Source organism: Myxine glutinosa, chromosome 2, assembly GCF_964187855.1.
Source record: "Myxine glutinosa chromosome 2, kmMyxGlut1.1, whole genome shotgun sequence".
Lineage (NCBI taxonomy): Eukaryota > Metazoa > Chordata > Myxini > Myxiniformes > Myxinidae > Myxine > Myxine glutinosa.
This window is the reverse complement of record NC_136262.1, coordinates 120,342,071-120,357,686: the sequence shown is the minus strand read 5'-3', so window position 1 is coordinate 120,357,686 and position 15,616 is coordinate 120,342,071. Positions and strand designations below refer to the sequence as shown.

Sequence of the window (15,616 nt, the reverse complement as noted above, 5' to 3'; positions counted from 1 at the left end):
GGTTCCAGACTGCAGTGACCACTGCCCAGACCATTCCAGGTCGATCTGCGTTATCGATGCTCATGGTGGGCATACCCGTTATTGACTTCGTGTCACTGTCGCTTGACCCCTGCTCCGAGCTTGGACTCGTTATGTCATTGTGATGGACATTACAAATGCAGTTCTACCGTCTTGTTATGGTCTCATAATCCACCTATTAAAGTTTACATGGAAATGTTACATTGTTGTTATATTTTCCAATTCAGACAGAGTTTTAACAATGCACAGTTTCTTTTTGTGGCTAGTATATAAGGATATAAGGGTATGTGCCATGAGGCAAAGTATAGAAAAGAAGGGACATTCAAAAAAAGCCTGTGTGCATGCTGTACTACCCTTGCGTACTTAGGAGGAATCAGGTAATGCTCTAGAAAAGGTCATATAAAGGGGCGCCCTACATCTGGCAGATAAAATACATTTACTTTTTCATACAGGTTGAATGAATGAATGAATGAATGAAATGAAGTTTTAAGGCCATTTTCCCCGCTAGAGTGGGGATTAGCCTTGCGGGCCCCATGACAATCATGGTTCCCTGTTTGAGGCAATGTTTTTATGGCCGGAAGCCCTTCCTGACGCCAACACTTAGTCGCCTCTTACGATGCGCAGGGATACGGTGTACCTATTCTAAATCGGGGTGCACACCGGGATCATTCATCCCAGCAAGCTGGTACTCAATTTGCCAACCTCGGAAGGATGACAGGCTGAGTCAGCCCCCTGGTGTTAATTCAGCGATCCACCGGGATTCGAACCCAGGATCCTAGGATCCCAAGCCGGCACCCTAACCACTAAGCCAACACCAGGTATGGTTGCATGCAGGTTGTATGAATCAAATTGGCGCCCCTTTATATGAACTTTTCTAGAGCATTACTTGGTTACTCCTAAGAATACAAGGGTAGTCCAGCATGCATACGAGATTTTTTGAATGCCCCTTATTTTGTATTGTTTGGCATTTTCCACAAGCTATGGAATGTCCCTTCCCTTCTATAGCTAGTTTTCCACATGGCACATGATATATATAAAGGGGCCTTTTCTATGCCCCTGGCATTTTTCCCAAGAATAAGGTTAAAAATTTGAACAAAATTTATTTTTTGTGAGCCAATCAAGGTGGTAATTCTCTTTTGAGACCTCTCTGGTTTTACACAAGTAAACTTTCTCACTTATTCACAAAGCCAAAAAATTGTCAGATTTATAGGTATCGCCGTGCCATCATACGTGCTGTCATGCTTTTGGGAGAGTTTATACTCGTACATAGATGGCATAGAGGATAAGAATGTCAGGAAAAATCCGATACTTTCATGAGTTACAAGGACATGAGGAAATTATCCAGAAAGTGAACATAATTTGGGATTTGAGCCTGGGATCCCGGGATCACAAAGATTCCCAGAAGAACACGACACGAGATGCAAAGATTAAATTCGGGAATAACTAGCCTGTTATTGAAGGTGTCAACGAAGACCATGGAATACTTTGATGGCAGTGCAGTAAAAACAACACCATTCTGCGATTTGTCTTTCTACATCTATCTCAATTTCAATAAAATTGAAGTTTTCATTACACAAAAGACATACACAGATAAATGATCTTCCCAATAACAGCAAAATAAAGTGATGAAATTAAGCCAAATACAACACACAAATAACCTGGGTTAGTGTATATTATTTTGTGCCAAGTGCAATGCCCTTTGGGAGCATTTATAGAGAGAAAAGGCTGTGCTTGTGAGTAAAGACCAATTACCTGTGAAGGAGTTAGGCTCCGTGTTGTGGGACTAAGGGCAAGACCGGACAGCTGACGATATTGTGCACCCACGAGTACGGCTTCTCCATACGTCCCACGGAAGTCGTTGAAGCTTTTATTTCCTGAAGCCAGTATACTGTGACCACTCAGCATCATTTGTACACCCCCACGATGGGACTGCAGAGATGGCAGGCCGGCCAACTTGCCTCCGGCTTCTTTCCCTGATGGGTTAGTCCCACTTGGAGAGGACTTCATCTCAGGTTTGCAGTCAGGTGTACCAGAATGACGTGACTCTCCATCATGCGGGCCAGCTGAAGACTGATAAAACCGCCCCTCTCGAAGCATCATCATCTCCTGACTGTATTGGTCATGACGACCACCTGGGGGTGTCCTGACGACCACCTCGGGTCCTATCACCCGCGTGCCACCCTGCCCATATGCCAACATCCCGTGCTCATTTTCAGTGCCCCCGCCCCCATTGCGAGTTCCATATGTCTGTAAGCGTGATGTTCCAGTGTGCAGTTCAACATGAGGTATGCTTGATCGAGAATAAGAGCCTCCCGCAGCACCCATAGAAGTAGATAAATGTCCCGGAGAAATAACAGAGGTAGCTGATGTTAGGACACTGGCAACGACACCACATTGTGTCGAGCTGGGGTCGTTTGGCCGCAAGTATGCTGCAACAGGCACTGAAGGTGAAGCTTTGGAAAAAGAAGGTGACAGCCCACTGGAAATTCGTGGGGAATGTGGCTCCTGCTTGTAGGCCTTTGCTTCAGGCAAACCATGTCCTTCAGACTCCACAGTCTTTGTCTGAGTCATTGTAATGACTGAAGCTTGTTCTGCCGAGCGACGTCCTGGAATAATGGAACATGGAAAAGAAGAGCTCACTTTGAGGCTGCTAGGTGATTTGCTTGTAAGGGCTGGACGTTCCTCTGGCTTTTGAAGGGTCACGTGGGTAGAAAAATGTGGAAGATTGTGTGCAGAACCTGAGGCTGCCGACTTGTAAGACAGGGAGACTTGTGATATCTCTGACTTCCCAATGGATTTGGGAACTGAAGAGATAACTGCAGTTGACTGAGTACCCACAGAATCATTGTCAAGAGTAGTGGCAGCTGGTATCTGACTGATTGGAGCACTCACACGAAGAGGACCTTCTGCTTTCTGACCAGAGTGGCTAAGCAAGACCACTGTGCCTTCTGATGTTTTTACTCGGAGCCTTGCCCCAGATACTGCTGGTCCTGCTTCAGTGGTTCTAGTATTGCTAAATGGCAAGAATGACATTCCTGCTGGGAACGTACGACCTGCAGATGCCATTGTTTGATGCCTGAGAGTAGATGTCGAAGGATATGTGTGGGTAGGAGCAACTGCTGAGGTGGCAATTTCATTGGGAGACAAAGCAAAGGTAGATGGTGGAATGACTCCACTTGTGCCTTCCATGAAAGCTTGCTTGAAACGTTGCTTTGGAAGTGAAATACTTACAGGAAGTGAAGGACTCAGGTCTTCCTGCTGTGGTGCACAAAAGCGCACTGGTGGACTTATTACAGAATGAGGTGAAGACGCTGGCCGCCTTTCATACCCAGCTGGAACTACCTCAACATGAGACGGACGTGAAGCCTCCACCAGTCGGGTTACTTCGCAGGATCGTGTATAAGCTTCAGGCAAAGAAGATCGTTTGCTATCAGCAGAATCCAAGGTAATAGGATGAGTATCCTGAACCTGGGAAGAAAGCAGTGGCTGAACTAAAGCACTCGTGACAACAGTGGAGGTCACAGTGGAATGCACTCCACTTCCTGCAGGAACATACTTTGGTTCCATGAGAATCTTGCGCAGCGTGCTCGAATTTGGATCTAGGTCTGAAGCCTTTGTATCTGGTGGGGGAGCTGCTGGAGGTGGTGTTGATCGTGGAGCAGTCAATTCATCTGGCCGTGAAGTCAGGGGCGTAGCCCCACCAATTCCCGGCACACCAGCTGAAAATTTTGGTGGTGGTCCCTCTGCTACAACAGGCTGCAAGAGTGACCGAGGCTTATATGATGGATCACTTGCAAAGTCTGGAGGAAGTGAAAGTGGTGGTGGCTGTGGAAGTAATAGTCCACCACGCACAAGGGTGCCTACTGTACCAGTGGAATGGTGGAGTTGGGTCGTGCCGTGTACTAAAGGAGGTCGTAAAATGTTACCAGGCACACTAAATACAGACTTTAAGTCTGGGAAAACAATCAATGGCTGCGAAACAGATGGTGGATCTGTGGGCCGTACTATTGCTTGATTAGTCTCAGTATTTGGTAAATGTCGACTAGCATCAAAAGGGAAGGTCGCAAGTATCGTCTGACTGGAGACTGGGACAGGCGAATCGAACTGTGGTTTCATTTTTACGTCATCTTTCTCAGGAATAGAATCTAGTATGTGTAACTGTCTATCACTGCCACTTCCCAAAGTGTTACTAGATGCAGCAGGTTCCACCGATTCGGACTCTGAGGCCCTAGTATCTGAAATATCACTCTTACGACCAGCGCTGCCTCTGCGACCACGACCTCGACCACGACCCCGCTCAGGCCTCACTCTCAACCTTCCTGGCAATTTCAGCATTTCACAAGGATCCTCGGTCTGCTGTGCAGCCACTGCTGTAGCCTGTGAATCAGGAAGCTTAGCCACTAACTGCTGCTTGACACGCGAGGGCAGAGGTTGCAGATCAGCATCTGTTTCATCTTGCCTGGATGTGGTGCAACTTTGTGGAGCTTGCCCAACAAAACCCTCAGCTTCTGAGCTTTTCTCATCTCCCATTATGGAGTCAATGGCTGCTGCTAGCTCAGTTTCTGAGGGCTTCTCCTCGGCCTCTTCAAAGGATTGTGCAGTTGCTTGGCCGGGCCCGACACCACTGACTGTTGCCGAAGCATCAGCCAGCCGCTCAATATTTTCCACTGCCTGCTCAAGCTCTGTTTGCCTAACCTCGATTGTTTCCATGGCTGCAAGTGACCTCAATGTCAGAGTGATCTTGTCACATTGTTTCTTATCCTGACATCTGCCATCTGACAAGGATAAATCATCATTTTCTTGCAACTCTTTCCCCTTTTCTAAAGGATGACCTTCTGAACCCAATTCATCAACAACCTGTGGTTTCTTTTCTTCTGGTCCCTGAGAACTGTTGCGACCTCTGCTGTTTCCACCACTCAGAATTCGACTGCCTGCTCCCCGCCGGGTCACACGCCGCTGGACTCTGGTTTTCCTACCAGGTGTAGCTACCTCTGCTGTCAAAGCTGGCTCCCTTGTTGCTTCATTGCTTGAATCTTGTTTTTGATCATCACTTTGAAGTGTATTTACAGAACAAGCAGCCCTTTGATCTTCACCAACGGCATTGTCCGTTTCCTGTCTGCCATCTTCAGATTCCATGTTTCTTCGTCGATTTTTTGGTGGTCGACCACGTCTAACTTCTCTGGCTGGTTGTTTTCTACGGCTTGGGCGTCCAGAATTGCATGTTGTTTCAGTATCTGGCCGTACGGTGGCATAAATAGACTTAACGTTGCACCTTCGGACACGCCCAGTTTCAGCTGCAGGAGTCAAAACCAGTTCAACACTTGCGTCCCCAGCATGACTAAATGGTCCTGATGCTTTCGCAGCATCGGCATTTTTTCGTGCCAATCTTGGAGAAACTCTGTCTATCTCAATTGCACGATCTAGATCTGCGTCTGGACACATCATTCGGCGCAACTTGTCAGCACTTCCAATTCTTTCACTCTTTCGTGTAGCAGTCCGCTCCTCGGTGTCTTCAGCAGGTACTTCAGAAGTGCCAGCATGTTGGATAGCGATACGAGGTCGTTTTGTTTTTGCAGATTTGCGACACTCTCGGTGCTTCAATCCTTCTGTACCAATGCATGCTTTGCTGGTTTTCTGATCTTCATCAACAGGTGAAGTAAGAGAGACTGCCACCTCTTTACTTTTATCACACAAACTAGGAAGGTTCATCCCCGTTTGCATCCCATGCCCCTCATCATGTAAAGATGTTTCACTTACATTTTCTAAAGTGACACCTGTGTCAACATGCATCTTTGTCAAAACATCTACCTTAATCAAAGGCGAGTCTGGACCAGCAACTGGTGAAATTTCCAGCTCTGCCTTTCCAGGTAACTGTGACAGTTTGTCCAATCCTTCTCTGGTTAAACTCGAACCACTTTCATTTTCACTTTCATTGGTTACGATTGGCTTTTCATTTTCATTGTTGGTTACTATCAACTCTTTGCAAGCTGCTTCTGTTGTCCCTTTATCATCTAGTAGCATTGGCTTTTGCAGCTGAGAAATCACTTTTGATGGGGTCGGAAGCAATTCCTCGTCATCAAGTGGCTCGTCTCCACCCAGTAAAGCATGACTGGGTGGTTGAGCACAAATATCTGTCACCTTGATACTTTCACAGCTTGGAGAGACAGACAAAATCCCCGGTGGAGTTTTTGTGACTTTGTGGTCAATTGAATTGCTACGGGTGCTTTGAGGCAAATCCATCATCATGGATCCACATTCTTCTTTCCTTACGGCACATTTAGGTTCATTTGGTGACGAGCGTTTACATTTTTGCCCAGAGGCTTGCAAGCCATGCAACTCTGCAGTATCCAATCTTGTGTCCCGAACTGTGTGTTCAACAACTGACTCCACAGTGTCAGTACATTTGACCTTCTTTTGGCTGGAAGTGACTATCTGACAATTATCATTAACTGGTGGCTGTTGTTGCTCTTCCATCCAATCAGTTTTAATCTTAAAAGAAGGAAATTTTCCAAGAGAGTTGCTGGATTCACCCACACTGCCAGATACACCTCTAGGCCCTACACGATTCTCTAATATTGGGGTGAGGTGTTGGTTGTTAGGAATGATGTTATATTGAAGCACAGGTGCTCTAGCCTCATCAGCCTTGCTGGCTCTGCTAGGTACGATGACCTCTTTAAATCTGGCTGCACTTCCTATGCCCTCTTTGTTTCTCTGTTCCTTCCTTTGCAGTCTTGTCAGCTCCACATAGCGGCTATGAAACAGGCCAATCGGCTCTGGGCCACGAGAAGCTTGATCCCCGTTTCCGCCCTCTTCAGCAGTAGCTCCTTCTAATGCCACCCTGCTGAGTCCGATTCCTCCAATTATGACTGCAGCTACATCCACTGATGTATTACCAATCTTACCATCATCCTCTCCACCCCGGCGAACAACATGTTCAAGGCGTTTAGCATCTTCCTCGAAGATTGAACTGTGCAGGAAGCGGGAAGCAAATAGTTGCTGTCGCTCCTCAGTTTCCTCTTTCACTTCTGCTTTTTTCTCTCCATCTCCAGGACCACCGAGTCGCTTCTTCTTTTTCATGTACCATGGTGGAGTAGGCTTTGCAGGGCAAATACGCTCACTATCTCTGTCAACAATACGCTCCTTCTCATGGCCAATGTTTTCCACTTGGAGCTCAGATGTGGCACCGTCATTTTCCTCTGTACCCCCTCCTCCTCCACCTACACCACCTCCTCCAAAAAATGACAGATTCTCATCCCGTGAAGAAGAAAGTGTTTTTGCTCTCTCTAGCAGGGCCTTCGTATCTGGTGTAATTGAATGATCTAAAGAAAAGGAATAGCTCTTCTTTCTTTCAGGAACGTTGGACAAAACTAGAGAGGGAGAGGGCTGCTGTTGAGGGGAACGTATAGTGCTGCTGGTGGGACGGCCCAAAAATGAAAGACGAGCAGGACATGTTACTCCCCCACTGACACTGCGGTCAACATTCTCATCATCTTCAGAATCTGTGCGAACCTCCCCAGGTTCCAGATCAGAAGATACTTTCTTTCTCAAGTCATCACACCTCACCATGTTACAGGGCAATGACAACATAGATGACTCATCTGGAGGACAAACATCTCCCACAGGCTGTGGAGATACCTCCTCCCTGCTTAAAGGTTTCAAGGATTCTTGAGCTTCCTCAGATGGAGGTTCAGTGCCATCATCTGCTCGAGAGTCACGATAATTTCGCTCAGGCTTCAGCAAGCCTTTACTTGAAATATCAACATCAAGGCGTCGCCTTTTAAAATGGGGTTCAGACACTGCTGCTGAAAGATCAGAACTTGTCCCTGGATCAGGCGAAGGCAGCACAAATGGAAAAGGTGGGGCAGATGGAACAACTGATGAAGATGAAGGCATCGAGGGATTTTCGGCTTCAAATTTCCGAGTTGCATCTTTCTCTCGTTGGCGTATACGTGACAACTCCATCTGCTTGCGAAAACTTTGCGAGTGGTCAATATTTATCCCAGAATCTGCCTTACAATTTCTCCCCTTACCTGGAGACCTGCTTGAAACCTGCAATATAGATTCTAGTGCCTTAATTGACTGAGATGGTCCAGAAAGATGCACTGGAGCAGGTGGCAGAGGTGGAAGAGGAGGTGGTGGTGGTGGTGGAGGAGGAGGCGGTGGTGGTGGTGGTGGTGGTGGTGGTGGTGGAGGAGGCGGCGGTGGACTGCTCATTTCCATCTCCTGTGGTTCATGCTTCAGTTGACCTAATTCAACTTTAAAATCCACTTTGACAATATGCAGACTGAGGTCTATCTGTTTCTCATTGGAAAATTGCTTATGTTCCGAGGATGGTGATGAAGTCACTGAAGTTGCCAGAAACTCAGCAAGGCCTGGCCTGAGCAAAGATGGCGACAGCGTTGAGCTAGGAGAGCTGCGCCCCTGTTGAAGACACTTGATTGTACGTGTAACAGACCGATTTCGACGGTGCTCGCTATGCTGATCGCATTGTCCCATGTTCTCAATGTCTATCCGTTTTTCACAGATGACTATCTCCTCACGATGCCCACCCTCCTGTTCCCGTGGTCTCTGCCATTCACATTTTGCAAACCTTCTTTTGCGTTCCTCCATCCGACGGCGATTAGTCTCAACTATTTCAGTGGCAGGTTTTTCATCAGAGCGGCTTGGACGGGCTCCAGGTCTATGCCGCTCTCGTTCTGTGCTTGAGCTTTTGGTTTGGGCTGCAGTACCTTGGTTTATCAAAGTCAATCCAGGTGAGGGAACCTCAACCAAACTGAATAATGATGGCCTGTCTTTGCTTGGTCGCAACCGCCCACATTCTACTTTTATTCCATCAAGCCTCAAACTTTCTGTCCTGTAAGGCTCAGTTACAGATCGAGAAACCTCAGGGTCCAAGTGAGATTTGATCTTCACCTTATTAACAAGTGGATCACGATCGCAAGACCATCCAGGTTCTCTCTCTTTGGAGGAGTGTCGAGCCATGTTAATCTGTGAGGAAGAGACAATGACCTCAATTTTAGGGCGACCACTTGTGGTATCTTTTTTATATCGCTCTCTTTTTGGACGCTTACTCCGTGGGTGTCGTCCATCTCGAGCATGCTCTTTTCTAAGTCTTGCATCCACCTCCGAGTCAGAAGACGCTGAGCCTGGCCCTTTCCATTGTCTGCTTTCGATACCATGGCCAACATCATCACATCGATCATTTGCACTCACATTAGAACCTCTCCGAGTAGCACCACCCGCATCACCTTGTTTCTCCCAGTCAGCAGTTCCTCCACGACAGTCTTTATGACCACGCTCCCAAGCAAGAGGCCAACCAAGCTTGTCAAATCGCTTTTCTGAGTGAAGGGCCTTCTCGTCCAAGGTGACCAAACAGCCACTCTCTGGTTCAATATCATAGCCACCCACAATCATATGACCATCTGGATCTGTGACAGACGGAGTAACAACCACTGATGGAGGTAGCGGAGGGGGTGGTGGGGGGAGTGGAGGAAGTGGCGGTGGAGTTTGGCTGTGGGTATTCCGAGAAGGACTGAAATCGTGCACCCTGCGTTCGCCACTCGTCCCTTCCCTGTCACGGTCTCGGTCCCTCCGATAAGCAAACTCCCGTGCCTCTTGCTCAAATGTTCCCCTAAATTCACGGAAGTCACATTGGTCATCATAATAATGAGGGTCGTAGTATTCAAAGTGATAAGGTTCCCATTCAGAGTAGAATTCCCGCCGTGTGTGGAATTCACGCCGAGCATCCTCATGAAAAACAGTTGCCGTGTGCAGTGCCTCGAAGTATGATGTCCGGTCAGTAACGCAGTCGTGGTACACACCTCTCCGATCATCCCTGCTGGAATAAAATGCAAGCCGATCAAAACTTGCAATGGATGTGCAGCTATAATCGTACATCCACTCAAAGGCAGAGCAAGGCAGAAGATTAAACTTAATGAAGACATTTATTGAAAATTATTCATGTTCACTGCATCAAACAAAAATCAAATTTGTCAGAGAATACCATAATGCTGTGCTAAATTACACCTCTGGAATCAAGAACAACCAAAAATATACTCGCATACTCTCAGCCGATTTTCATTCTCTTTCCCTATAATTATCTTCCAATGTCTTCCCTGGCTGGCTAGACATTGGTCCAGAGTCAATTAAGAAAGAGGGAAGGAAATGATGAAGAACAAGAAACCAAGAACAAGAAGTTCCCCGAATTTATATATATTTTTTGCTCATGTTCAATTGCAACCAAGCACAATGGAAGAAAGGAAAAAATGGTCATGCCAAATTATCCCAAAGAATATTTGCTCGCAGTGACCATCCAATATTCATTAAACAGCATTGTAAAATAACAAAACATGCCCACTGGATAACAAAGATGATGAACAATCAACGGCATCAAACTTAATATGCATCCCAGATGTCTTACATTTTCTAGAACCAGGCATGAAATATCTTATACCAAAGAATTGCACACCTATCGTTTTCACAAAACCTGGCGGCACCTTGGTAAGTCTGTCTCCGGAGTATGTGCTCCCCTTCCACCACTTCCCTCACTTCAAATGACACCATAACCGACACCGCTCGTGAGAAGGTCGAATGCCTCAATTCTGTGTTTGCTTCCAGATCTTGTGTCCCCAAAGTCCTCACTCCCTGTATCCCCCCCTATACTTTTATACCCAACTGCTAGTGGAGACTGACTTTATCACCTGAGAAAGTGGAGAATTGTCTGGCAACCCCAGAGTCTGACTCTGCAACAGGCCCCGACGGCATCAGCACAGGCATCCTAAAAACCTGCTCGTTCACTCTTGTACATGTTCCATCTGTTGTGTTTCTTTATGTTGAAGGCAGCAGTCACGGACTATATAGTCCTCATCGAGGCCAGGCATTAAATAAAATACCCACATTGATAAATGTGAGGAAAGAGAAATAGAAAAAGAGAGAATGTAAAAGTGAGGTATGATGAAAAGTGTGATGAAAAGTGTGTGATGAAAAGTGTATGATGAAATGTGTACGATGAAAAGTGTACGATGAAAAGTGTACGATGAAAAGTGTACGATGAAAAGTGTACGATGAAAAGTGTGTGATGAAAAGTGCGTGATGAAAAGTGCGTGATGAAAAGTGCATGATGAAAAGTGCATGATGACAAGTGTATGATGAAAAGTGTGATGAAAAGTGTGTGATGAAAAGTGTGTGATGAAAGTGTATGATGAAAAGTGTATGATGAAAAGTGTGTGATGAAAAGTGTGTGATGAAAAGTGTGTGATGAAAAGTGTGTGATGAAAAGTGTGTGATGAAAAGTGTGATGAAAAGTGTGATGAAAAGTGTATCATGAAAAGTGTATGATGAAAAGTGTACGATGAAAAGTGTACGATGAAAAGTGTACGATGAAAAGTGTACGATGAAAAGTGTACGATGAAAAGTGTACGATGAAAAGTGTGTGATGAAAAGTGCGTGATGAAAAGTGCGTGATGAAAAGTGCGTGATGAAAAGTGCATGATGAAAAGTGCATGATGACAAGTGTATGATGAAAAGTGTGATGAAAAGTGTGTGATGAAAAGTGTGTGATGAAAGTGTATGATGAAAAGTGTATGATGAAAAGTGTGTGATGAAAAGTGTGTGATGAAAAGTGTGTGATGAAAAGTGTGATGAAAAGTGTATCATGAAAAGTGTATGATGAAAAGTGTATGATGAAAAGTGTATGATGAAAAGTGTATGATGAAAAGTGTATGATGAAAAGTGTGTGATGAAAAGTGCGTGATGAAAAGTGCGTGATGAAAAGTGCGTGATGAAAAGTGCGTGATGAAAAGTGCGTGATGAAAAGTGCGTGATGAAAAGTGCGTGATGAAAAGAGCGTGATGAAAAGAGCGTGATGAAAAGTGCGTGATGAAAAGAGCGTGATGAAAAGTGCGTGATGAAAAGTGCGTGATGAAAAGTGCGTGATGAAAAGTGCGTGATGAAAAGTGCGTGATGAAAAGTGCGTGATGAAAAGAGCGTGATGAAAAGTGCGTGATGAAAAGAGCGTGATGAAAAGTGCGTGATGAAAAGTGCGTGATGAAAAGTGCGTGATGAAAAGTGCGTGATGAAAAGTGTGTGATGAAAAGTGTGTGATGAAAAGTGTATGATGAAAAGTGTGTGATGAAAAGTGCATGATGAAAAGTGCATGATGAAAAGTGCATGATGGAAAGTGCAAGATGGAAAGTGAATGATGAAAAGTGAATGATGAAAAGTGTGTGATGAAAAGTGTGTGATGAAAAGTGTGTGATGAAAAGTGTGTGATGAAAAGTGCGTGATGAAAAGTGTATGATGAAAAGTGCGTGATGAAAAGTGTGTGATGAAAAGTGTGTGATGAAAAGTGTATGATGAAAAGTGTATGATGAAAAGTGTATGATGAAAAGTGTATGATGAAAAGTGTATGATGAAAAGTGTATGATGAAAAGTGCATGCTGAAAAGTGCGTGATGAAAAGTGCGTGATGAAAAGTGCGTGATGAAAAGTGTGTGATGAAAAGTGCGTGATGAAAAGTGTATCATGAAAAGTGTATGATGAAAAGTGTATGATGAAAAGTGTATGATGAAAAGTGTATGATGAAAAGTGTGTGATGAAAAGTGTGTGATGAAAAGTGTGTGATGAAAAGTGTATGAGGACAAGTGTATGATGAAAAGTGTATGATGAAAAGCGTGTGATGAAAAGTGTATGATGAAAAGTGTATGATGAAAAGTGTGTGATGAAAAGGGTGTGATGAAAAGTGTGTGATGAAAAGTGTGTGATGAAAAGTGTGTGATGAAAAGTGTATGATGAAAAGTGTATGATGACAAGTGTATGATGAAAAGTGTATGATGAAAAGTGTATGATGAAAAGTCTGTGATGAAAAGTGTATGATGAAAAGTGTATGATGACAAGTGTATGATGAAAAGTGTATGATGAAAAGTGTATGATGAAAAGTCTGTGATGAAAAGTGTGTGATGAAAAGTGTGTGATGAAAAGTGTGTGATGAAGTGTGTGATGAAAAGTGTGTGATGAAAAGTGTATGATGAGAAGTGTATGATGAAAAGTGTATGATGAAAAGTGTATGATGAAAAGCGTGTGATGAAAAGTGCATCATGAAAAGTGTATGATGAAAAGTATATGATGAAAAGTGTATGATGAAAAGTGTATGATGAAAAGTGTATGATGAAAAGTGTATGATGAAAAGTGTATGATGAAAAGTGTATGATGAAAAGTGTATGATGAAAAGTGTATGATGAAAAGTGTATGATGAAAAGTGTATGATGAAAAGTGTGTGATGAAAAGTGTATGATGAAAAGTGTATGATGAAAAGTGTATGATGAAAAGTGTATGATGAAAAGTGTATGATGAAAAGTGTATGATGAAAAGTGCGTGCTGAAAAGTGCGTGATGAAAAGTGCGTGATGAAAAGTGCGTGATGAAAAGTGTGTGATGAAAAGTGCGTGATGAAAAGTGTATCATGAAAAGTGTATGATGAAAAGTGTATGATGAAAAGTGTATGATGAAAAGTGTATGATGAAAAGTGTGTGATGAAAAGTGTGTGATGAAAAGTGTGTGATGAAAAGTGTATGAGGACAAGTGTATGATGAAAAGTGTATGATGAAAAGCGTGTGATGAAAAGTGTATGATGAAAAGTGTATGATGAAAAGTGTGTGATGAAAAGGGTGTGATGAAAAGTGTGTGATGAAAAGTGTGTGATGAAAAGTGTGTGATGAAAAGTGTATGAGGACAAGTGTATGATGAAAAGTGTATGATGAAAAGTGTATCATGAAAAGTGTATGATGAAAAGTGTATGATGAAAAGTGTATGATGAAAAGTGTATGATGAAAAGTGCATGATGAAAAGTGTGTGATGAAAAGTGTATGATGAAAAGTGTATGATGACAAGTGTATGATGAAAAGTGTATGATGAAAAGTGTATGATGAAAAGTGTGTGATGAAAAGTGTGTGATGAAAAGTGTGTGATGAAAAGTGTGTGATGAAGTGTGTGATGAAAAGTGTGTGATGAAAAGTGTATGATGAGAAGTGTATGATGAAAAGTGTATGATGAAAAGTGTATGATGAAAAGCGTGTGATGAAAAGTGCATCATGAAAAGTGTATGATGAAAAGTATATGATGAAAAGTGTATGATGAAAAGTGTATGATGAAAAGTGTATGATGAAAAGTGTATGATGAAAAGTGTATGATGAAAAGTGTATGATGAAAAGTGTATGATGAAAAGTGTATGATGAAAAGTGTATGATGAAAAGTGTATGATGAAAAGTGTGTGATGAAAAGTGTATGATGAAAAGTGTATGATGAAAAGCGTATGATGAAAAGTGTATGATGAAAAGTGTATGATGAAAAGTGTATGATGAAAAGTGTATGATGAAAAGTGTATGATGAAAAGTGTATGATGAAAAGTGTGTGATGAAAAGTGTGTGATGAAAAGTGTATGATAAAAAGTGTGTGATGAAAAGTGTATGATGAAAAGTGTATGATGAAAAGTGTATGATGAAAAGTGTATGATGACAAGTGTATGATGAAAAGTGTGTGATGAAAAGTGTATAGTGAAAAGTGTGTGATGAAAAGTGTATAGTGAAAAGTGTATGATGAAAAGAGTGTGATGAAAAGTGTATGATGAAAAGTGTGTGATGAAAAGTGTATCATGAAAAGTGTATGATGAAAAGTGTATGATGAAAAGTGTGTGATGAAAAGTGTATGATGAAAAGTGTATGATGAAAAGTGTATGGTGAAAAATGTACAATGAAAAGTGTATCATGAAAATGGGGCAAGCCATAGACCACCTTAGACCCCGATTTTTTAAATGCCAGGAACAAACTTTGGTACAACACGGGTGATTAAGGCTGTGGTCAAGTTTCATCAGAATTGCATGTGTAGTTTCTGAGAAGAAAGCAAATAACTATTTTGGGGGGCACCCCCCCCCATAAACCCCGAAAGGGGCAGATTTTTTTTTAATGCCATGAACAAACTTTGGTACATCGCGGGTGGTGAAGGTTGTGGTGAAGTTTCATCGAAATAGTGTGTAGTTTTTAGAGGAAAAAGCAAATTCGTATTTTGGGAGGTCAAACCTGGATCCACTTTGACCCCGGTAAACCCCCTTAGACCCCGATTGTTTTTAATGCCGTGAACAAACTATAGTCACAACAGAACAAATATCATTTGTGCCAAATTTGGTTGCAATCCCATCAGCGGTTTCGGAGAAGTTTCAAGTGTTAAAAATATATTTTTTTCAAGAGCTAAAAATGTGTTATGAAAAGTGTATTATGAAAAGTGCATGATCTTTCAGTTCTGTTTTTTTCTGTACTCTAGCTCTTTCATGCCTCATCTTGGTGCACAAATATTTTCTCAAAAAGAAAAGTCCACCCCTCACCCCACTTACCTTCGCTCAGAGTAGCTTTCATGTTCACGGATATACTCATGGACGTCTTGCCCAGTGCGCTCCATGCTCTGATAGAAGGCGGCTTGGCTGTCACGATTCGCGAAGTCCACCTGGGTGCAAGGAAAACTTAATGTGAGACGAAGAACATTTCTTTCCAGATTGAATGACATGTTTTAAACTTATCTTGATCATGAGGTTCCATCTTGTTCATCCTTATT

General features: G+C 43.3%; 1 protein-coding gene across 7 annotated transcripts in view; it reads right to left on the bottom strand.

Annotated features, from left to right (window-relative positions):
* Positions 1–15,616, bottom strand: part of SPEN (spen family transcriptional repressor) — a 125,873-nt gene that overhangs the window by 10,038 nt on the left and 100,219 nt on the right. For 4 of the 7 annotated variants that reach the window (XM_068107252.2, XM_068107256.2, XM_068107253.2 and 1 more), the window contains 2 exons: positions 15,399–15,508; positions 1,771–9,856 (listed from right to left, as the gene is read on the bottom strand). In XM_068107252.2, the coding sequence (XP_067963353.2) occupies positions 1,771–9,856; positions 15,399–15,508 (8,196 nt within the window). The remainder of the gene's footprint in view (positions 1–1,770; positions 9,857–15,398; positions 15,509–15,616) is intronic. The other 3 variants (XM_068107254.2, XM_068107255.2, XM_078771565.1) reach the window with 1 other exon arrangement.